At 41.5% G+C, this 25,709-nt stretch overlaps 1 protein-coding gene across 1 annotated transcript; it reads right to left on the bottom strand.

Annotated features, from left to right (window-relative positions):
• Positions 1-22,155: 22,155 nt before the first annotated feature.
• Positions 22,156-25,449, bottom strand: LOC109786366 (small ribosomal subunit protein mL104 (rPPR9)). Its single transcript, XM_020344939.4, has 2 exons — positions 23,910-25,449; positions 22,156-22,482 (listed from the first exon to the last, which is right to left on the bottom strand). Exon 1 carries the CDS (start codon positions 25,368-25,370, stop codon positions 23,922-23,924), a length of 1,449 nt encoding a protein of 482 aa, XP_020200528.1. The 5' UTR covers positions 25,371-25,449; the 3' UTR covers positions 22,156-22,482; positions 23,910-23,921.
• Positions 25,450-25,709: the final 260 nt, after the last annotated feature.

Consider the following 25,709-nt stretch of genomic DNA (forward strand, 5'->3'; position numbering starts at 1 on the left):
TTACAAATTACCTTATCACAAAACTATCTGTTACCGATAATTTCAGTGCTTGCAGAGAATACCTTGCGAAAACCGCTTATCATTTCCTTCTGCTCCTCGTTGGGTTCGACACTCTTACTTATCGAAAGGACTACGATAGATCCCCTATACTTGTGGGTCATCAAGACTCTTTTCTGGCGCCGTTGCCGGGGAGTGAAGCGCCTTTGGTAGGTGGAATTTGGTAAAGAAAAATTTATATAGTGTGCTGAAATTTACTGTCACTTGTTACTATGGAAATTAATCCTTTGAGGGGCTTGTTCGGGGTATCTTCACCCCGACCGGTAGAGCAAATAGTTGCTCCTCAACCTACTGAACCTACTGAAAATGTTTACTTTGAAATTCCTTCGGGTATGATAGAAAAACTACTAGCTAATCCTTTTACAGGAGATGGAACATTGCATCCCGATTTACACTTAATCTATGTGGATGAAGTTTGTGGATTATTTAAGCTTGCAGGTATGCCCGATGATGTTATCAAGAAGAAGGTCTTCCCTTTATATTTGAAGGGAGATGCATTGACATGGTACAGGCTATGTGATGATATGGGATCATGGAACTACAAACGATTGAAATTGGAATTTCATCAGAAATTTTATCCTATGCATCTTGTTCATCGTGATTGTAATTATATATATAATTTTTGGCCTCGCGAAGGAGAAAGCATCGCTCAAGCTTGGGGGAGGCTTAAGTCAATGTTATATTCATGCCCCAATCATGAGCTCTCAAGAGAAATGATTATTCAAAAAATTTATGCTCGGCTTTCTGACAACAATCGCTCCATGCTCGATACTTCTTGTATTGGTTCTTTTATGATGAAGACTATTGAATTCAGATGGGATTTATTGGAGAGAATTAAACGCAACTCTGAATATTGGGATCTCGATGAAGGTAAGGAGTCAGGTATAACACCTAAGTTTGATTGTGTTAAATCTTTTATGGATACGGATGTTTTCCGTAAGTTTAGCACTAAATATGGACTTGACTCTGAGATAGTAGCTTCTTTCTGTGAATCCTTTGCTATTCATGTTGATCTCCCTAAGGAGAAGTGGTTTAAATATAATCCTCCCATAGAATTAAAACTAGTTGCACCTATTAAAGTTGAAGAAAAGACTATCACTTATAATGATCCTATTGTTCATACTGCTTATGTTGAGAAACCACCTTTCCCTGTTAGAATGAAGGATCATGCTAAAGCTTCAACTGTAGTCAACAAAAGTAATATTAGGACACACAAACCCCCTGAGCAAGTTAAAGTTGAACCTAATATTTCTATGGTTAAAGATCTCTTGGATGATAATATTGACGGGCATGTTATTTACTTCTGTAATGAGACTGCTAGAATTGCTAAACCTGGTGCTAAAGATAAACATAGACTTGTGGTAGGCATGCCTGTTATTTCTGTTAAAATAGGAGAACATTGTTATCATGGCTTGTGTGATATGGGTGCTAGTGCAAGTGCAATACCTCATTCCTTATACAAAGGAATTATGCACGATATTGCACCTGCTGAGATAGAAGAAATTGATGTTACCATTAAGCTTGCCAATAGAGATACTATTTCACCGATTGGGATTGTTAGAGATGTTGAAGTCTTATGTGGGAAGGTTAAATATCCTGCTGATTTTCTTGTTCTTGGTTCCCCACAAGATAGCTTCTGTCCCATTATATTTTGTAGACCCTTCTTGAATACTGTCAATGCTAGGATAGACAGCGAAAAGGATGTTGTTACTATTGGTTTGGATGATATGTCTCATGAGTTTAATTTTTCTAAATTTCATAGACAACCCCGTGATTAGGAATTGCCTAGTAAGTATGAAATTATTGGTCTTGCTTCTATTGTTGTGCCTCCTAATGATCCTTTAGAACAATATTTGCTAGACCATGGAAATGATATGTTTATGAATGAAAGAAGGGAAATAGATGAAGTATTCTTTAAACAGGGACCTATTCTGAAACACAACTTGCATGTTGAAATCCTAGGGGATGTTCCTCCACCCAAGGGTGATCCTGTGTTTGAGCTTAAACCATTATCTGATACTCTTAAATATGCTTATCTTGATGAAAAGAAGATATATCCTGTTATTATTAGTGCTAACCTTTCAGAGAAGGGGGAAGAAAAGTTATTGAAAACTCTGAAGAAGCACCGCGCTGCTATTGGATATACTCTTGATGATCTTAAGGGCATTAGTCCCACTCTATGTCAACACAAAATAAATTTGGAGAAAGATGCCAAACCGGTTATTGATCACCAACGACGGCTGAATCCTAAGATGAAAGAAGTGGTAACAAAAGGAAATATTAAAGCTCCTTGATGCAGGTATAATTTATCCCATTGCTGATAGTCAGTGGGTAAGTCCTGTCCATTGTGTCCCTAAGAAGGGAGGTATTACTATCGTTCCTAATGATAAAGATGAATTGATCCCGCAAAGAATTATTACAGGTTATAGGATGGTAATTGATTTCCGCAAACTAAATAAAGCTACTAAAAAAGATCATTACCCTTTGCCTTTCATTAATCAAATGCTAGAAAGATTATCCAAACATACACATTTTTGCTTTCTAGATGGTTACTCTGGCTTCTCTCAAATACCTGTGTCAGCTGATGATCAAGCAAAGACCACTTTTACTTGCCCTTTCGGTACTTTCGCTTATAGACGTATGCCTTTTGGTTTATGAAATGCACCTGCTACTTTTCAAAGATGCATGATGGCCATAATCTCTGACTTTTGTGAAAAGATTTGTGAGGTTTTCATGGATGATTTCTCCGTTTATGGATCCTCTTTTGATGATTGCTTGAGCAATCTTGATCAAGTTTTGCAGAGATGTGAAGAAACTAACCTTGTCTTGAATTGGGAGAAATACCACTTTATGGTTAATGAAGACATTGTCTTGGGACATAAAATTTCTGAAAGAGGTATTGAAGTTGATAAAGCTAAAGTTGATGCTATTGAAAAGATGTCGTGTCCGAAGGACATCAAAGGTATAAGAAGTTTCCTTGGTCATGCCGGTTTTATAGGAGGTTCATTAAGGACTTCTCAAAAATTTCTCAGCCTCTGACTAATCTATTACAAAAAGGTATCCATTTTGTCTTTGATGATGATTGTGTAGAAGCATTTGAAATACTTAAGAAAGCATTGATTTCTGCACCTATTGTTTAGCCACCTGATTGGAATTTACCCTTTGAAATTATGTGTGATGCTAGTGATTATGCTGTAGGTGTTGTTCTAGGGCAAAGAGTTGATAAGAAATTAAATGTTATTCAGACAATGCCCAGAGAAATTATGCTACTACTGAAAAAGAATTTTTAGCAGTTGTTTTTGCTTGTGATAAGTTCAGACCTTATATTGTTGATTCTAAAGTAACTATTCACACTGATCATGCTGCTATTAAATACCTTATGGAAAAGAAAGATGCTAAACCTAGACTTATTAGATGGGTTCTCTTGCTACAAGAATTTGATCTGCATATTATTGATAGAAAGGGAGCTGAGAACCCCGTTGCAGACAACTTGTCTAGGTTAGAGAATGTTCTTGATGACCCACTACCTATCGATGATAGCTTTCCCGATGAACAATTAGCTGTCATAAATGCTTCTCGTACTGCTCCATGGTATGCTGATTATGCTAATTACATTATTGCTAAATTCATACCACCTAGTTTCACATACCAGCAAAAGAAAAGTTTTTCTATGATTTGAGACATTACTTTTGGGATGACCCAAATCTTTATAAAGAAGGAGTAGATGGTGTTATTAGATGTTGTGTACCTGAGCATGAACAGGAACAGATCCTACGCAAGTGTCACTCCGAGGCTTATGGAGGGCACCACGCTGGAGATAGAACTGCACATAAGGTATTGCAATCCAGTTTTATTGGCCTACTCTCTTCAAGGATGCCCGTAAGTTTGTCTTGTCTTGTGATGAATGTTAAAGAATTGGTAATATCAGTAGACGTCAGGAAATGCCTACGAAGTATTCACTTTTTATTGGACCATTCGATGTTTGGGGCTTTGATTACATGGGACCGTTTCCTTCCTCTAATGGGTATACACATATTTTTGTTGTTGTTAATTACGTTACTAAGTGGGCAGAAGTTATTCCAACTAGTAGTGCTGATCATAACACCTCTATTAAGATGCTTAAAGAAGTTATTTTTCCGAGGTTTGGAGTCCCTAGATATTTAATGACTGATGGTGGTTCACATTTTATTCATGGTGCTTTTCGTAAAATGCTTGCTAAGTATGATGTTAATCATAGAATTGCATCCCCTTATCACCCACAGTCTAGTGGTCAAGTAGAATTGAGTAATAGAGAGCTCAAATTAATTTTGCAAAAGACTGTTAATAGATCTAGAAAGAATTGGTCTAAGAAACTTGATGATGGATTATGGGCCTATAGAACTGCATATAAAAATCCTATGGGTATGTCTCCGTATAAGATGGTTTATGGAAAAGCATGTCACTTACCTCTCGAACTAGAACATAAGGCATATTGGGCCATTAAAGAGCTTAACTATGATTTCAAACTTGCCGGTGAGAAGAGGTTATTTGACATTAGCTCACTTGATGAATGGAGAACCCCAGCCTATGAAAATGCCAAATTGTTTAAAGAAAAGGTTAAAAGATGGCACGACAAAAGGATACAAAAGCGTGAGTTTAATATAGGTGATTATGTGTTGCTATACAACTCTCGTTTAAGATTTTTTGCAGGAAAACTTCTCTCTAAATGGGAAGGTCCTTACGTTACCGAGGAGGTCTATCATTCCGGTGCCATAAAAATCAATAACTTCAAAGGCACAAATCCGAAGGTGGTGAACGGTCAAAGGATCAAACATTATATCTCAGGTAATCCCATAAATGTTGAAACCAATATTATTGAAACCGTAACCCCGGAGGAATACATAAGAGACACTTTCCAGAATGTTTCAGACTCCGAAAAGGAATAGGTATGTGGTACGGTAAGTAAACCGACTCCAAAACAGTTCTAATGGAAATTTTTCTCCGTTTTGGAATATTTAGAAAAATAGGAAAATAAGAAGCAGTCCGGGAAGGACACGAGGCTTCCAAGAGGGTGGGAGGCGCGCCCTACCCCCCTAGGCGCGCCCTACCCCCCTCGTGGGCACCTCGTGTGCCCTCCGAACTCCATTTTCTTGCATGGTACTTCTTTTGGTCGGTAAAAATTCATTATATAATCTCCCAAAGGATTTGACCACCGTATCACGCAAATATCCTTTGTTTTTGTTTCGAGCTATTTTTCTGACAGACCTGGATCGCTATGATGTCTCCAAGTGCCCCCAAGGACAAGTTCTTCGAGAAGGTCATCAACCCCTACCTTGCGGAGGTGCTGCAACACCCTCAAACCATTGAGATGCATGAGGGGGTGCTGCACATCCGCGATGTTGAGGGACCAAGGAGGATTGGAAGTGTGGAGACAAGGCTCGAGGCAATGGAGCAACAAGTTTTCAAGTGTCAGGAGATGGTGGAGCGCGGACTTGACTCCATTCACATAATGATCACGGAGTTCACCAACAACCACAAGATGGACACCAAGGACATCGGGGAGGCCATCTTCAAGCTTCACGAGAAAATCGAGCACCTCCAAGCCCAGATCTATGACCTGCAAAACCAAAACTGTGAGTATGAATATAGATTCAAGAGGATGAGTTTGGCTGCAAATTTAAGGATCCCGGTGACTCAATCATCCTTCTATGATGGAGAGCCTATGCCGTGGAAGAGGGACGACAAGCCTACATCATCAACAATTCCTTCACCAGCAAAAGAGATATAATCACATGGGTATGGGCACTCCCCTTGGCAGCTGCCAAGCTTGGGGGAGGTGCCCCGGTATCGTATCACCATCACACTCCTATCTTTACAGTTTTTCTTAGTTCGATCCTTTTAGTAATATCTTGATCTAGTAGAATAAATTTTTAGTATGATTTAGTTTTGAGTTTTGCCTTATGATCCCTTCTATGTAATCGAGTCCGTGAGCTATATATAATAAAGATTAGTGTTGAGTCAAGGGCTTGATTACTATGCTTTGATCTTGAGGGAATAAAAGAATAAGAAAGAAATAAAAAGAAGCAAAGAGATCATATGGAGCTTATGGAGAGTAATGACTTCACATATAAAGAGTATGATGATTAAAAGTTGTTGAGAGTTGGCAAACATAGTTTTGGTCATCGTTGCAATTAATAGGAAGTAATAAGGAAAGAGAGGTTTTCACATATAAATACACTATCTTGGACATCTTTTGTGATTGTGAGAACTCATTAAAATATGACATGCTAAAGAGTTGATGTTGGACAAGGAAGACAACGTAATGGGTTATGTTTTCTTATATCTGAAATAAAGTATATTGTCATGGATCATCCAACATGTTGAGCTTGCCTTTCCCTCTCATGCTAGCCAAATTCTTTGCACCAAGTAGAGATACTACTTGTGCTTCCAAAATACCCTTAAACCCAGTTTTGCCATGAGAGTCCACCATATCTACCTATGGATTGAGTAAGATCTTTCAAGTAAGTTGGCATCGGTGCAAGCAATAAAAATTGCTCTCTAAATATGTATGATTTATTAGTGTGGAGAAAATAAGATTTATATGATCTTGTGATGTGGAAAAAATAAAAGCGACGGACTGCATAATAAAGGTCCATATCACAAGTGGCAATATAAAGTGGCGTTCTTTTGCATTAAGATTTCGTGCATCCAACCATGAAAGCGCATGACAACCTCTGCTTCCCTCTGCGAAGGGCCTATCTTTTACTTTTGTCTTATTCCTTATGCAAGAGTCATGGTGATCTTCACCTTTCCTTTTTACATTTTATCCTTTGGCAAGCACATTGTGTTGGAAAGATCCTGATATATATATATCCAATTGGATATAAGTTAGTATGAGCTATTATTGTTGACATTACCCTTGAGGTAAAAGGTTGGGAGGCGAAACTATAAGCCCCTATCTTTCTCTGTGTCCGATTAAAACTACGTAACCACAAGTATTGCATGAGTGTTAGCAATTGTGAAAGACTAAATGATAGTTGAGTATGTGGACTTGCTGAAAAGCTCTTATATTGACTCTTTCCGATGTTATGATAAATTGCAATTGCTTCAATGACTGAGATTATAGTTTGTTGGTTCTCAATGAAGTTTCTAATTCATACTTTGCATTGTGAATAGATTATTACTTGAGCATAAGAAATCATATGACAATATCCATGTATGTTGCTGTTATAAGAATGATCATGATGCCCTCATGTCCGTATTTTATTTTATCGACACCTCTATCTCTAAACATGTGGACATATTTATCGTTATAGCCTTCCGCTTGAGGATAAGCGAGGTCTAAGCTTGGGGGAGTTGATACATCCATTTTGCATCATGCTTTTATATCGATATTTATTGCATTATGGGATGTTATTACAAGTTATGTCACAATACTTATGCCTATTTTCTCTTATTTTACAAGGTTTACATGAAGAGGGAGAATGACGGCAGCTGGAATTCTGGGCTGGAAAAGGAGCAAATATTAGAGACCTATTCTGCACAACTCCAAAAGTCCTGAAACTCCACGGAAGTCATTTTTGGAAATAATAAAAAATACTGAGCGAAGAAAATACCAGAGGGGGCCCACACCCTGGCCAAGAGGGTGGGGCGCGCGCCCTACCCCCCTGGGCGCGCCCCCTGCCTCGTGGGCCCCCTGGCAGGCCTCCGGTGTCCATCTTCTGCTATATGAAGTCTTTCGTCCGAGAAAAATCATAAGCAACCTTGCGGGAAGAAACTCCGCCGCCACGAGGCGGAACCTTGGCGGAACCAATCTAGGGCTCCGGCAGAGCTGTTCTGCGGGGGAAACTTCCCTCCGGGAGGGGGAAATCATCACCAACGATCCTCTCATCGGGAGGGGGTCAATCTTCATCAACATCTTCACTAGCACCATCTCCTCTCAAACCCTAGTTCATCTCTTGTATCCAGTCTTTGTCCCAAAGCCTCAGATTGGTACCTGTGGGTTGCTAGTAGTGTTTATTACTCCTTGTAGTTGATGCTAGTTGGTTTATTTGGTGGAAGATCATATGTTCAGATCCTATATGCATATTAATACCCCTCTGATTATGAACATGAATATGCTTTGTGAGTAGTTACGTTTGTTCCTGGGGACATGGGAGAAGTCTTGCTATAAGTAGTCATGCGAATTTGGTATTCGTTCGATATTTTGATGAGATGTATGTTGTCTCTCCTCTAGTGGTGTTATGTGAACGCCAACTACATGACACTTCACCATTGTTTGGGCCTGGAGGAAGGCATTGGGAAGTAACAAGTAGATGATGGGTTGCTAGAGTGACAGGAGCTTAAACCCTAGTTTATGTGTTGCTTCGTAAGGGGCTGATTTGGATCCATATGTTTCATGCTATGGTTAGGTTTACCTTAATACTTATTTTGTAGTTGCGGATGCTTGTAATAGGAGTTAATCATAAGTGGGATGCTTGTCCAAGTAAGGACATCATCCAAGCATCGGTCCACCCACATATCAAATTATCAAAGTACCTAACGCGAATCATATGAGCGTGATGAAAACTAGCTTGACGATAATTCCCATGTGTCCTCAGGAGCACTTTTCTCTATATAAGAAATTGTCCAGGCTTGTCCTTTGCTACAAAAAGGATTGGGCCACCTTTCTGCACATTATTTACACTTGTTACTTGTTACAAATTACCTTATCACAAAACTATCTGTTACCGATAATTTCAGTGCTTGCAGAGAATACCTTGCTGAAAACCGCTTATCATTTCCTTCTGCTCCTCGTTGGGTTCGACACTCTTACTTATCGAAAGGACTACGATAGATCCCCTATACTTGTGGGTCATCAATGGGTCACATCAATCACTTTAAGATCTTCATCATTATTTTCACGGAAACTAGAAGAACACGCTTTTATAAACCAATCCTTTTTAGCACGCATCTTAGCGGTTCTTTCTTTGCACTCATCAATCGAAATTCTCATGGCTTTGAGAGAATAATTGATATCATGCTTAGGTGGAATAGATCTAAGTTTCAAAGCATCAACATCAAGAGAAATTCTATCCATGTTTCTAGCCAAATCATCAATCTTAAGCAATTTTTCTTCAATCAAAGCATTGAAATTCTTTTGCGAACTTATAAATTCTTTAACACTATTCTCAAAATCAGAGGACATCTTATTATAATTTCCATAAGAATGGTTGTAGGAATTACCATAATTATTAGAGGAATTACTGGGGAACGGCCTAGGATTAAAATTACCTCTATACGCGTTATTACCAAAATTGTTCCTACCAACAAAATTCACATCCATAGATTCATTATTGTTTTCAATCAAAGTAGACAAAGGCATATAATTGGGATCAATAGGAGCACTTTTGCTAGCAAATAATTTCTTAAGCTCATCCATCTTTCCACTCAAAACATTAATTTCTTCAATTGCATGCACCTTTTTACTAGTGGAAGATATTTCGGTATGCCATTGTGAATAATTAACCATAATATTATCTAGGAGCTTAGTAACTTCTCCTAAAGTAATTTTCATAAAAGTGCCTCCCATGGCCGAATCTAAAAGATTTCTAGAAGCAAAATTCAATCCGGCATAAATTTTTTGTATAATCATCCACAAATTCAAACCATGAGTAGGGCAATTTCTAATCATCAAGTTCATCCTCTCCCAAGAAGGCGTAACATGTTCATGATCAAGTTGCTTAAAATTCATAATATCGTTCCTAAGGGAGATGATCTTACCGGGAGGAAAATACTTGGAAATAAAAGCATCTTTACACTTGTTCCATGCATCGATACTATTTTTAGGCAAAGATGAAAACCAAGTTTTAGCACGATCTCGAAGTGAGAATGGAAATAGCTTCAATTTAGAAATATCATTATCCACATCTTTTTTCTTTTGCATATCACACAAATCAACGAAATTATTAAGATGGGATGCGGCATCTTCATTGGGAAGGCCGAAAAATTGATCTTTCATAACAAGATTCAGCAAGGCAGTATTAATTTCACAAGATTCTGCATTAGCATCGGGAGCAATCAGAGTAATAATAAAATCATTGTTGTTGGTATTGGAAAATTCATACAATTTGGTATTATCTTGAGCCATCGTGACAAAGCAAGCAATCCAACACACGAGCACACAAAAAGCAAGCAAAGAAGACGAACGGAAGAGGGGCGAAGAAAAGGCAAATCTTTTCGAAAATCGTTTTAGAAGTGGGGGAGAGGAAAATGAGAGGCGAATGGTGAATAATGTAATGCGATGGATGACAGTTTATGATGGTTACTTAGTATGTCTTGGCTTGGCGTAGATATCCCCGGCAACAGCGCCAGAAATCCTTCCTGCTACCTCTTGAGCTTGCGTTGGTTTTTCCCTTGAAGAGGAAAGGGTGATGCAGCAAAGTAGAGTAAGTATTTCCCTCAACTTTTGAGAACCAAGGTATCAATGCAGTAGGAGACAACGCGACAAGCCACCGAATACCTGCACAAACAAACACCAACTTGCACCCAACGCGATAAAGGGGTTGCCAATCCCTTCACGGATATTTGCAAAGTGAGATCTGATATAGATGGATAAACGGTAAAGTAATATTTTTGATATGTTTGGTTTATGGAACGGAAAGTAAAATATTGCAAAGAAAGTAAATAGGAAACTAAAATTGTAGGTCGAAAACTTATATGATGGAAAGTAGACCCGGGGGCCATAGGTTTCACTAGAGGCTTCTCTCGAGATAGAAATTATTACGGTGGGTGCACAAATTACTGTCGAGCAACTGATAGAAAAGCGCAAAATTATGACGATATCTAAGGAAATGATCATGAATATAGGCATCAAGTCCGTATCAAGTAGACCGAAACGATTCTGCACCTACTACTATTACTCCACACATCGACCGCTATCCAGCATGCATCTAGAGTATTCAGTTCATAAGAACAGAGTAATGCATTAGGCAAGATGACATGATGTAGAGGAATTAACTCAAACAATATGATGAAAACCCCATCTTTTTATCCTCGATGGCAACAATACAATACGTGTCGGTTCCCCTTCTGTCACTAGCATCGAGCACTGCAAGATTGAACCCAAAGCTAAGCACTTCTCCCATTGCAAGAAAAGCCAATCTAGTTGGCCAAACCAAATCGATAGTTCGAAGAGACTTGCAAAGATATCAAATCATGCATATAAGAATTCAGAGAAGATTCAAATAATATTCATAGATAAGCTGATCATAAATCCACAATTCATCGGATCTCGGCAAACAAACCGCAAAAGAGTATTACATTGAATAGATCTCCAAGAACATCGAGGAGAACTTTGTATTGAGAATCAAAGAGAGAGAAGAAGCCATCTAGCTACTAGCTATGGACCCATAGGTCTGTGGTAAACTACTCATGCTTCATCGGAGAGGCAATGGTGTTGATGTAGAAGCCCTCCATGATCGAATCCCCCTCCGGCAGGACGCCGAAAAAGGTCCCTAGATGGGATCTCACGGGTACAGAAGGTTGCTGCGGTGCAAAAGTGGTTTCGTGGCTCCCCTGGATGTTTTTGGGGTATAAGAGTATATATCGGAGGAATATCTAGGTTAGGGGGTCACCGAGGGGCCCACAAGGTTGGGGGCACGCCCTACCCCCCCCCCCCTGAGCGCGCCCTCCACCCTTGTGGACACCTTGTGGCTCTTCTGACTTGCACTCCAAGTCTCCTGGGTGTCTTCTGGTCCAAAAAAAATCATCGCGAAAGTTTTATTCCGTTTGGACTCCGTTTGGTATTCCTTTTCCTCGAAACTCTAAAACAAGGAAATAACAGAAACTGGCACTGGGCTCTAGGTTAATAGGTTTGTCCAAAAAATCATATAAAATAGCATATTAATGCATATAAAACATCCAAAACAGATAATATAATAGCATGGAACAATCAAAAATTATAGATACGTTGGAGCGTCTCCAACGTATCTATAATTTTTGATTGTTCCATGCTGTTAAATTATCATTCTTGGATGTTTAAAATCATTTTATATCATTTTTTGGTACTAACCTATTGACATAGTGCCAAGTGCCAGTTGTTGTTTTCTGCATGTTTTTTACATCGCAGGAAATTAATACCAATCGGAGTCCAAATGCAGCGAAACTTTCTGTGGATTTTTTGGGACCAGAAGACATCTAGTGGGCCGGAGAAGCACCTGGGGGTGCTCCAAGGGGAGCACAACCCACCAGGGCACGCCTGGAGGCCCAGGCGCGCCCAAGTGGGTTGTGCCCACCTCGGGTGCCCCCTGAACCGCCTCTTTGCTCTATAAATACCCCAATATTCTAGAAACCCTAGGGGAGCCGACGAAAATCAATTCCACGGCTGCAAGTTCCAGAACCACCAGATCCAATCTAGACTCCATCACGGAGGGGTGCATCATGTCCATTGGTGCCTCTCCGATGATGCGTGAGCAGTTCTTTGTAGACCTACGGGTCCATAGTTAGTACCTAGATGGCTTCCTCTCTCTCGTTTGATTCTCAATACAATGGTCTCTTGGAGATCCATATGATGTAATTCTTTTTGCGGTGTGTTTATTGGGATCGGATGAACTTTGAGTTTATGGTTAGATCTGTCTTTTTATCCATGAAAGTTATTTGAGTCTTCTTTGATCTCTTATATGCATGATTGTTTATAGCCTTGTATTTCTTCTCCGATATTTGGGTTTTGTTTGGCCAACTTGATCTATTTATCTTGCAATGGGAAGATGTGCTTTGTAATGGGTTTGATCTTACGGTGCTTGATCCCAGTGACAGAAAGGGAAACGACACGTATGTATCGTTGCTATTAAGGATAACAAGATGGGGTCTATTTCTACATAAATAGATCTTGTCTACATCATGTCATCGTTCTTATTGCATTACTCCGTTTCTCCATGAACTTAATACACTAGATGCATGCTCGATAGCGGTCGATGTGTGGAGTAATAGTAGTAGATGCAGGCAGGAGTCGCTCTACTAATCTTGGACGTGATGCCTATATAATGATCATTGCCTAGATATCGTCATGATTATTTGAAGTTCTATCAATTGCCCAACAGTAATTTGTTTACCCACCGTTTGCTATTTTTTCGAGAGAAGCCACTAGTGAAACCTACGGGCCCCGGGTCTCTTGTTTATTATATTTGCCTTTGCAATCTATTTTCCTTTGCTTTTATTTTCAGGTCTATTAAACCAAAAATACAAAAATACCTTGCTACACCTTATTTTATTTGGTGTTCGATCTATCAATCTATTACAACTTTATCCCATCCTTTTGCCAATTTCTGGCGCCGTTACCCAAAAGGGATTGACAACCCCTTTAACACGTCGGGTTGCGATTATTTGTTATTTGTGTGCAGGTGTTGTTCACGTAGTGTTGCTTGGTTCTCCTACTGGTTTGATAACCTTGGTCTCATCACTGAGGGGAAATACCTACCGCCGCTGTGCTGCATCATCCCTTCCTCTTTGGGGAAATACCGACGTAGTTCTAGCAGGCATCAAAAGGAATTTCTGGCGCCGTTGCTGGGGAGACATCATCAACATCTACCAGGTTCCTAATCACAAATCCCATCTCCTCGCAATTTACATTATTTGTCATTTTCCTCTCGTTTTCCTCTCCCCCACTTCACAAAACTTTGCCGTTTTATTCGCCCTCTTTTTCGTTCGCCGTTTTCTCGTCAGATCTATCTTTTGCTTGCAATCATGAGTGATTTCGGTATGGCAGCAACAGATGATGGCCTAACTCCTAAGAGTGGATGTACATGCAATCTGGATGCTAAATTTTTTATCTTGGGGCAAGGGAACGTTATGGGAAAAGAATGTATCCAAGAATTTTTCAATTGTGTTGGAAATTTAAGTCTTGATGATGCTCCTATACTTAGAAGGACTAGATCTTATTCGGAAGCTATTTCAGCACTAGTTCTGAAACTTGAAAGTAAATTTATCCGTACTCATCCTACTTTACAAATATTGTTTTTTGAGCTTCCCATTATAAAAAATCCTAAAGCTAAAAAGTTGGCCACTCTCGTTCTTATGAATGAATTTGACTACATAATACGGGAAGCTAGGGAAATCTTTGACTTTTATGGTATGAATCATGAAAAGCCCGTGATAGATAAAAATCTTTACAATAGTGATTATGCATTAAGACATTTGCTTAGGGATAATCAAATCTTTGATGAGAATCTTAAAATGGAAGTCCCCATTTTAGATGTAATCCAACAAGTTTTCAATAATGTTAATCAACATTACTCTTGGATTGTTGCCGGAAATCAAAGGGGTTATGATGATGGGCAACTTAATAATGCTAAAGTGTCTATGGATAATATGTTCTATGTTGTCTTTGCAAAACCTCTTGATAAAAACACCTCTAAGGAAATTAAGGGGAAGGACAACAATACTTAGATCCTTGCTTTATGCCTAGCTAGGGGCGTGAAACAATAGCGCTTGTTGGGAGGCAACCCAATGAATAAAATTTATTTTTGCTTTTTGCTTTATGTTCTTGAGTGTTTGCACAATTATGCTACTGTTATGATTGTGTTTTTGGTGTTTAATTTAGTGTTTGTGCCAAGCAAAGCCTTTAGGATCATGTTGGGTGATAGTAGATTTGATCTTGCTGAAGAACAGAAACTTTTGCGATCACGAAAATAATTCTATTTTTTAACACAAGAGTGATTTTGAGTTGATTCTTTTTGCAGAAGACTAATATACAAATTTTTCACGTGGTACTAATTTTTCAGAATTTTTGGAGTTACAGAAGTATTCGAAATATCCAGATTGCTACAGACTGTTCTGTTTTTGACAGATTCTGTTTTCTTTGCATTGTGTGCTTGTTTTGATGATTCTATGGTTTTCTTTGATGAGTTTTTGCCATAGAAAAGTTGGAATACAGTAGATATAATGCAAGAATAAAATATGAATTGGTTTGCTACAGTACTTATAGTAGTGATTTGCTTTCTTATACTAACGGATCTCACGAAGGTTTTGTTGAGTTTTGTGTGATTGAAGTTTTCAAGTTTTTGGTGATGTTATGATGGATGAAGGAATAAGGAGTAAGAAGAGCCTAAGCTTGGGGATGCCCATGGAATCCCAAGCTATTATCCAAAGAGAAGCAAGCAACTAAGCTTGGGGATGCCCCGAGTGGCATCCCCTCTTTCTTCTAACGACCATCGGTATTTTACTCGAAGCTATATTTTTATTCATCACATACTATGAGTTTTGCTTGGAGCGTCTTGTATGATATGAGTCTTTGCTTGTTTTGCTTTTTATTTTAAGTCTTGAATATTTGCTGGACACACCTATTTGAGAGAGCCAAAATTATGCCATGACTTGTTAGAATTGCTCTGTATGTTTCACTTAAATCTTTATGAGCTATGGAATTGCGCTAGTGCTTCACTTATATCTTCTTGAGCACGGTGTGCTTTAGTATTTTTTAAAGAAATTCCCTCTTGCTTCACTTAAATTAATTTGAGAGAAAGAAATATTATGCTCATGATCTTCAGTTATATTTGTTTGACCTTATCAAAAGCAACACATGAAAATTAGTTCCAAAGTGATAGATATCCGATAAGGATATAATAAAAACTTTCATGAAGATCATTGGACAAAATAAACTTGATTCCTTGTAATAGTTTTGAGATATGATGATGTGATATGTGAGTCATGTTGATGGGTAATTATGCTTTAGTAAGAATATTGGTGTTAAGGTTTGTGATTCCCTATGCAAGCACGAAAGTCAATAGTTATGCAATGAAATTACATCCTACTTGTGGTGCATTATTCGGTGTTAATTATGCTTAATGCTCGCTTATGAGATTATTCGTTTCTTGGTTGGTCGCTTCTCAATCTTTTGCTAGCCTTCATTTTGCACTAAGTATGATCAATACTTGCGCATCCAAAATCCTTTAAACCAGGTTTGCCACATGAGTCCACTATACCTACCTATATGTGGTATTCTTTTGCCATTCTAAGCAAATTTGTATGTGCCATCTCTAATTTTCAAAATAAATTTCTCTTTTGTGTGTTCGTACCGCTCGCGAGGCGGTGAGGGGTGGCTAATATTTTCCATGCTAGATGTGTTATTCTCACGATGAGTGTTTATTCACTTGTCATTGCACGAGAGTAAGGCAAAGGTATTAGGGATGCCCAGTCCCGAAATGGAAAATGAATTTACTTTATGTTGTCAAATAATAAATTCCTTGGAAAGTGTTAGTATGGAGGGCACCCGTGGATACGGTTAGCCATGGAAAGTGAAAGTATGGTGGACAAAGGAATAAACTTTATTTTTTGTTTGGGAACCGCCTATGATATATCTAGCATGGAAAGTGTTGGGAACTCTAAGTCGTTTTCGTTGGTGGGAAAAGCATACCTCCCAAAATGTTTTTATCTCTATGTTTTTCGCTTTGAGCTCTAGCACCTCTACAAATCCCTACTTCCCTCAGCGAAGGGCCTTTCTTTTACTTTATGCAATTTTTATTTTTAATTTGAGTATCCATCTTCTCTTATAAAGCACCAACTAGGGGGCACTATGATCGTACTTGAGCATTGGGTGTAGCTAATATGCGAGTGTGTTTCATGAATGGATCAATGATTGAGCATGATGGGCTAGGGATAACTTATTTTAGTGTTGATATTTTGAAAGACATGGTTGCTTGTTGATATGCTTGAGTATTTAAGTTATCATGTCAAAACTAGACTATTGCTTTGAACCATATAAAAGTCCAAATTTCCATGCTATAAAGAAAAGAATATGAGATGACATGTTAGGCAGCATTCCACATCAAAAATTCTATTTTTATCATTTACCTACTCGAGGACGAGCAGGAATTAAGCTTGGGGATGCTGATATGTCTCCAACGTATCTATAATTTTTTATTGTTCCATGCTGTTAAATTATCATTCTTGGATGTTTTACAATCATTTTATAGTCATTTTATATCATTTTTTGGTACTAACCTATTGACATGGTGCCAAGTGCCAGTTGTTGTTTTCTACATGTTTTTTACATCGCAGGAAATCAATACCAAACGGAGTCCAAACGCAGCGAAACTTTTTGTGGATTTTTTTGGACCAGAAGACATCCAGTGGGCCGGAGAAGCACCTGGGGGGTGCTCCGAGGGGACCACAACCCACCAGGGCGCGCCTGGAGGTCCAGGCGCGCCCAAGTGGGTTGTGCCCACCTCGGGTGCCCCCTGAACCGCCTCTTTGCTCTATAAATACCCCAATATTCCAGAAACTCTAGGGGAGTCGACGAAAATCAATTCCTGCCGCCGCAAGTCCAGAACCACCAGATCCAATCTAGACTCGATCACGGAGGGGTGCATCATGTCCATTGGTGCCTCTCCGATGATGCGTGAGCAGTTCTTTGTAGACCTACGGGTCCGTAGTTAGTAGCTAGATGGCTTCCTCTCTCTCGTTTGATTCTCAATACAATGGTCTCTTGGAGATCCATATGATGTAATTCTTTTTGCGATGTGTTTGTTGGGATCGGATGAACTTTGAGTTTATGATCAGATCTATCTTTTTATCCATGAAAGTTATTTGAGTCTTCTTTGATATATTATATGCATGATTGCTTATAGCCTCATATTTCTTATCCGATATTTGGGTTTTGTTTGGCCAACTTGATCTATTTATCTTGCAATGGGAAGAGGTGCTTTGTAATGGGTTCGATCTTACGGTGCTTGATCCCAGTGACAGAAAGGGAAACGACACGTATGTATCGTTGCTATTAAGGATAACAAGATGGGGTCTATTTCTACATAAATAGATCTTGTCTACATCATGTCATCGTTCTTATTGCATTACTCCGTTTCTCCATGAACTTAATACACTAGATGCATGCTGGATAGCAGTCGATGTGTGGAGTAATAGTGGTAGATGCAGGCAGGAGTCGCTCTACTAATCTTGGACGTGATGCCTATATAATGATCATTGCCTGGATATCATCATGATTATTTGAAGTTCTATCAATTGCCCAACAGTAATTTGTTTACCCACCGTTTGCTATTTTTTCGAGAGAAGCCACTAGTGAAACCTACGGCCCTGGGGTATCTTGTTTATTATATTTGCCTTTGCCGTCCATTTTCCTTTGCTCTTATTTTTAGATCTATTAAACCAAAAATACAAAAATACATTGCTGCACTTTATTTTATTTGGCGTTCGATCTATCAATCTATTACAGCTTTATCCCATCCTTCTGCCAATTTCTGGCGCCGTTACCCGAAAGGGATTGACAACCCCTTTAACACGTCGGGTTGCGAGTATTTGTTATTTGTGTGCAGGTGTTGTTTACGTAGTGTTGCTTGGTTCTCCTACTGGTTCGATAACCTTGGTCTCATCACTGAGGGAAATACCTACCGTCGCTGTGCTGCATCATCCCTTCCTCTTTGGGGAAATACCGACGTAGTTCTAGCAGGCATCAACGGCGGCGAAGTTGTTGGTGTAGATCGCCGTCACAATGATGGCCCCGGCGGCGTTCCGGCGCCACCGGGAGAGAGCCCCCTTCATTCTTCTTCTTCCTTGACCTCCCCCCTAGATGGGAGGAGGGTTTCCCCTCTGGTCCATGGCCTCCATGGCGGCGGAGGGGCGGGAGTCCCTCCGAGAGTGGATCTATCTCTCTGTTTCTTTTCTGTTTCATGTTTTGTTTTCTGGCCTTTCACCGTTTCTTAAATTCGCGGAGATCCGTAACTCCGATTTGGATGAAATTTTAACATGATTTTTATCCAGATATAAGCTTCCTTGCGGCCGAAGGACACCTCCAACCGACCTTTGGGGCGGCCACAAGCCTGCCAGGTGCGCCCTGGGTAGGGGGCACGCCCCTAGGGCTTGTGGGGCACTCGGGCATCGTCTCGCGTTGATTCCGCTTCCCAAAAATCACATATATTCCAAAAAAATCTCCGTAAATTTTTGTCGCGTTTAGACTTCGTTTGATATGGATTTTCCGCGAAATAAAAAACATGCAACAAACAGGAACTGACACTTGGCACTGGATCAATATGTTAGTCCCAAAAATAATATAAAAAATTGCCAAAAGTATATGCAAGTTGTAGAATATTGGCATTAAATAATCAAAAATTATAGATACGATGGAGACGTATCAATAGTAAGCAAAGCGTTCTCGAGGACACATGAGAATTCTCGTCTAGTCACGTTGATCATGTTTAGTTGATTTACATTCAATACTTTGATAATTTGATATGTGGGTGGACCGGTGCTAGGGTGTTGTTCTTACTTGAACAATATTATGATTACCACCTCTCGCAAGCATCCGCAACTATAAAAGAATAATTAAGATAAATCTAATCATAGCACGAAACATATGGATCCAAATCAGCTCTTGCAGAATAACACATAAACTAGGGTTTAAACTTCTGTCACTCTCGCAACCCATCATCTACTTATTACTCCCCAATGCCTTCCCTTAGGCCCAAGTATGGTGAAGTTTCAAGTAGTCGACATTCACATGACACCACTAAAGGAAGAACGACATACATATCATCAAAATATGAACGAATGCCAACTTCACATGATTACTTATAACATGACTTCTCCGATGTCCTAAGAACAAAAGCAACTATTCACAAATCATATCCATGTTCAAGATCAGAAGTGTATTGAATATGCTTAAGGATCTGAACATATAATCTTCCACCAAATAAACAAACTAGCATCAACTACAAGATATAATCAACACTACTAGCAACCCACACGTACCATTCTGAGGTTCTGGGACAAAGATTGAATACAAGAGATGAACTAGGGTTTGAGATGAGATGGTGCTGGTGAAGATGTTAATGAAGATTGGTCCTCCCACGACGAGAGGATCGTTGGTGATGTCGATAACTTCGATTTCCCCCTCCCGGAGGGAAGTATCGCTGACGAAATCGCTCCACTGGGGAGCAAAAGTGCTCCTGCCCAGGTTTCGCCTCGAGACGGTGACGCTTCATTCCAAAAATCTTCTTCTGATTTTTCTAGGGCAAATAGTATCATATAGGAGAAGAAGGGCCCCGAAGGCCTGCTGGTGGGGTCACGAGCTCACCCGACGCGCCCCTTGGGAGGGGGGCAACCTGAGCTCGTGACTCTCAGGTGGGTCCCCTCCTGGTATTTCTTCTGTCAATAGTTGTTATTAATTCCAAAACAATTCTGGGTAAATTTTCAGGTCATTTGGAGCTCCGGAGAATATCTATCTTTGCAGTAGCTTTTTCAGGTCTAGAACTCCAGCTGCCGGCAATCTCCCTCTTCATATGGAACTTGCAGAATAGGAGGGAAAAGGCATTAGAATTGCTTCATAAAGTGAAATAATAATGCAAACCATTATAAATAACAGTAGAAAAACATGATGCAAAATGGCTGTATCAACTATCAACCTGCCGTGGTGGGGAGGTCGGCTCCATCTTCACGCCGTAGCGCGACGGGTTTGGTTACTCCTCCTTGACCCGCGCCGGCGATGGTTGGCGCCAGGCCCATCTGACGGAGCGAGCACTCCGTCATGATCCCCATTTGACGGACGAATTGTTCATCCGTCAAAGCCGCCTCCATGAGGAGCCGCGGGCGCCGCTTCAGCTGTTGCTGTTGTTTCTGGTCCTCCTCGTCGCTGGAGTAGCGGTCCGGACGCCCCCCCCCCCCCCCTCCCCACACATACACCAGTTTGTCTACAGTTTGCGGGAAAAACACGTCTGAACCGCCGAGCGGACCGATACAGAACGCCTTGGATGGCAGAACACGTTCGGAGCGAGTGGCCCGAATGTATGCGGACGGTTTGAGAGTTCACGTTAGAGATGCTGTAACCTAGCATTATCCTGCGGCTTTGCCCAAACCAAACAAGCTTACAAATGCCTCTCTCGCTGTCCCAGCCTCCAAACCCTGAGACGGTGAAATGGACATGCGTGTCATTCTCAAGCCTTGCGTTCATACCCACACCTCTCCGAGTTTATTACAGCTGAGGAGTTTATTACAGCTCCGAATAATTGCTGCACGGGCGGTCCGCTTGCTGGCTTATTAGCAAGGAACGGTAGAGAAGAAGGGCGCCACACCACGCAAAAACACCCAAGATGCCCAATTCGGGGAGCCCAACAACCGAACGGCGACGATCGCCATCGCCCAGTCAGGGCAACAGGACAGGGGAGAATCGGCCAATGCGGGTCAAGTGGGTGCACAAGTTCCATTTCTGACGAGAGGGATTGCATCGGTTGGAGGGATCCGAGCTTCTGTTTCCTCAATAGTTTTGGGCCAAATCAAGTTCCCATCACCGTCACTGTTCACTACCTTGTGTGCTAACCGCTGATATTTATCGGGAGAGCGAAAGTAAGGCGTTCCTTGAAACAATGGACGGGCATGGTCCAAGGTTGGTGCGCTGTCCGTCTCCGTCCACGGATTTTTGGGTTATAAAAAGAAAGAGCTAATCATTTCTTTCCCCTAACCTAGATGACCAGCTATCTAGACTAGACTTACATAAGCAACATGATTCTTCGTCTGGTGATCTAGAAGAAGCTTGGGACAATTCCAGTAACAGACGCCAATTTTTGACTATTTGGGTAGTCGGCGACGGTCCTCTGAACTCAATGTTGTCCGGTCAAATTTTACTCCCTCCATCCCATATTAATTGTCGCTGAAACGAATGTTGTACTACCCCTTAGAAGATGTCATGAAAGATTGACAAAATCTTTCATGATTTGCCCGTCCTTTGGACGCAACTTTTTCGGTTGGCTCTCACCGGAGCACTTACTGGTGTGCATCAAACTATGCCAGTAAAGACAAAGGGGGCGACGGGGTCCCGGGATTCCATTGTTTTTGTTATCTCCCTTCTATCATGGTGTGAGCTTGATCCAAGAATGACCTATAAGATAAGAACTCGCAAAAAGAGGCGCCAGCGCACGCTAACCAAAGTGGCCGGCCTCCACAGCGAAGCCAGGTAGACAAATGCACAGGATTTTACCTGTCCGGTGGAAATCTCAGAAAAGGAAATTTGCCCAGACCTAAATCCTGATGTGACGCACACCTATCAAGCATATATGTAGAAGGTCCTGGAGCCCGTTGAAGTTCAGCATTCGGGCTTACTTACTGGAAAGAAGAGGCGCTAAGCATCCTTAAGAGAGGTGATTATCAGCTACAAAACCGTTGCTTAAAGGATATCAGCTACAGATAGTTGCTTCATAAGAACCCAGAAGCTACTTCTCATAATGAACTAACAGGTAAAACGTGCATTATTTCTGCTGCGACATTTGCAGGGAACATCAACATAGATTCAGCAATCCATCAACAAAAAAGAGCAAGCTTGTATGAAGCCCTCAGATCGGAAAGGTAATGTTGTTTGTTAGCCGTTCGCAACGGCGGGCACAACTCACGGACACCAATTTTCCGCTCTTCTAAACTGCAGGTAGGCTTCGTCCGATGCTTCCCCTCCCACGATCATCCGCTCCGACCGAACTGTAAGTAGGGGACAAACCATTACTAACATATTTGCAGGGATATGCGCAGGAAGTTCCAAAAATAAAAATTAACAGCAACTGTTTATTCAAATTTCACTATGCCAATATTTATTGTTTTCCAATTAACATGAGCATTTCCTATCTTGAAAGAGATAAGATCGTCTCCACAAACGACGACCAACTCTAGATATCCATGTAGGAAAGAGATACCACACTAGCAAGGATAGTAAATTAATGAAGCGGCCTAGTGTGGAGCACATCAACTATTATAATTTTTCAGTGGAAAGTACACACATCCTAAGCACACTACTGTAACTCTGTCGACAGAGTGTTGACATTATGCTATCCTGAAACAGACTGGACTGCAGGCAAAAGAAAAGGAGTATGACTTGATAATATTGTCTAACGAAGAGTCATCAGTGTAGTCAGTCCTGTGGAAGGAAGAGGCATGATAACGTTGGGTAAAGAATATTTAAGCAACTTTACTAGCCTTTCTGCACTTCACTGTGGACTTGCAGAAAGTACATCCACGATTCTTCGCTGTACCTACCATTATCCAGTCCTAGCAAAAGTTACATCCATGATTCTTGGTTTTAAGCACAACTTGTTTCCATTAAAGTATCTTAACTCTGTAACTGCACCTGAGTGCAACTGTTTGGATGCACTAAAGAAACAAAGATGATTTGTTCTTTTGTGCTCTCTGCTTGCCCCCAAGCCTACATTCCACAAGTCTTGAAGCACTAAGGCACTATGGTCATTAGTGTAGTGGGTTGTCGAAAATCAGGCCATAGAAGTGCTTTATGAGTTGTTCTTTCCGCTTTTACAGGGAAAAATGAAGCACCCCAGACCACAAATAGCAGGCATGAAAGAAAAATAAAATGAGAAGTCAACTTAGATACCTCAATTTCTCAGTCCAACTCTAACTCGTTTAACTATCAGCGATTGGGAATCCATGACCAATCAACTGACTTAATAACTTTGTAGCGAGTTGAGCAATCCCACTCAAGAAAATTTAGTCCTACCGCCCTAGCCAAAATTTCTCATTTCGCAAACTTCCTTCTCGTTTCTCACATAGATGAAGGTGGAATTTATCGATTTAACAGCCTATCCGACACCCAGTGTTCCATCTTATGGATACCTACACCAACATTTTCTGTATAGACTAATATCTTGAGTTTTGACCATCTTTAAGTGGAATGGTACGAAGTGTAAGATTCCATGAAGTTCCAAACCGGCATATCAGCTCCTTTAAAAGCAGAGTTCTGCGCGTTCCTACATTTAAGTGCACTGATGTAGGATATGCTACTGGTTAAAACAGCCAACATAAAATGACGGTCTCGTATCCGAAACAGTCCACCTAAGCAAATTCTGAAGCAAAGAACATAAATGTTATCAGTGGAAAAATAGCATGAGTATGAAAATTACCCCCAAGTCTGCTCAAGCCCTCATTCGCCGCTTAGGCTTCTTGACAAAGCTCATTTTGAGCTTGTACAGCCGCTTGCTCTTTAATATCTTCTTCTCCGGTAAAGTCAGCTTTTTCTTCACCTTCTTCTCCTTCTTCTCTTTCACATACCTCTTGTCAATCTTATAGACTCCTGGTGTCACGGTAATCCCACGCGCTACTGCCTCCCTGAACAGTGCATTTGAACGATCCCCTAAATTATGACTAGCCAGCTTCTCAATCAGCAGGCTATATGATTTCGTTCCAGGTGCATGCCCGTATCCTTTCATCAGGCGGAACACCTTGACAGCATGCTCAACCCTCTCAATCCCACATAAAACCTTGATGAATCCATAATACGCCTTCCTATCGAGTTTATCTCCAAAACCTGCAGACCGCATCCAAATCATCAATTCATCCCCTTCAGAGATCCTGGCAGCCTGGTACAAGCTCTTGATAAGCACAAGATATGTGTCAGCATCTGGCGAGCATCCCCACTCGCCCATTTGTCGGAACAGGTTCATTGCATCCTCAGTCCTGCGAATCTTACAGAGATTTTTTATCAGCACCCGGAACGTTCCCGCATCCCGGGGAATGCCATTGGCCTCCATGTCAACTAAGAACTTCTCTGCCTCTACAGGCATCCTTAACGGGTCTTTCTTGCGGCAGAGACGGCAGACACAATCAAGAACAGCATTGTAGGCATCCAAACCTGGCTGGAACCCACCATTTCGTGTCTCACCGATCAGCCTTAGCGCATGGTCAAGCTTACCAGCATCAGCATAACCAGATACCAGCAAAGTGCAAATATTGTCATCCGGGAAGATCTCATGAGCGATCTTCTTGACAGCACGCTCTGCAAGCTGTGGGAAGCCCTCGGACGAGAGGGAGGAGACCAGCGAAGTGAGCGCCCCACGGGTGCGAAGCTCCCCAGGCAATTCGTCGAACACCTTGAGCGCGTCCGTGGCGCGCCCAGCTCTCGCCAGATGAAAGAGGTAGGCGTCGACTGTGTCTGGCCCTAGCGCGGAGGGGAACTCCTGAAGGAGCGTGCGGACGGCAGGAAAGTCGCGGCGGCGGGCGAGGTGACGGACGACGAGAGCGAGAGCACCGTCGGAGGGGTGGAGCGAGCGGCGGACGAGGAAGCGGAAGAGGTCAGCGGCGGCGCGCGAGGTGGCGGGAGGGGAGAGGGAGAGCGTCTCGGCGAGGAGCGCGTTGGTAGGGCGGACGTCGGAGAAGTGGAGGGAGAAGTAGGCGTCCGGGGAGGTGGCGGGGGCCGGGGTGGATGAGAGCTTGGTGACCGCGGCGGCGAGGGAGGAGGCGATGGAGGTGGTATCGGTGGTGGAGGAGGGGGTGGGTGTCGTGGAGAGGTGGCGAACCAACGGGGAGGGGGTGCCGGCCGTGGCCGGAGATGGTAGGAGGCGGCGGAGGAGGTGGCGGCGCCACATTTTTGGACGGGAGGAGATCGAGGGAGCGATGAGGGTTAGGGGAGGTTTTCACTTCCACTGGGTGCCAGATCTAAGAGGCGCTACTAGGTGCAATCCCTGACGTTGATCTGAGATCGGCCGGCGAGGACGCAGCACGGGAGCAGTGGCGAACGACTTCCATTCAATCGTGTAAACATGTAAAAAAAAATACTGAATTTTATCCTAGGCTATTTCGAAGGTGTGATATGGGCGTGTTTGATTGACATACTTCCACTAGTTAAGCATGTTTGATCGAGTTAGCCTTCTGTTTGGGTTGTCGCCACACTTGTAAAAGGACTTTTTCATGCAAATTAGACCCCA

The sequence above is a fragment of the Aegilops tauschii genome, chromosome 2 (genome assembly GCF_002575655.3).
Source record: "Aegilops tauschii subsp. strangulata cultivar AL8/78 chromosome 2, Aet v6.0, whole genome shotgun sequence".
Lineage (NCBI taxonomy): Eukaryota > Viridiplantae > Streptophyta > Magnoliopsida > Poales > Poaceae > Aegilops > Aegilops tauschii.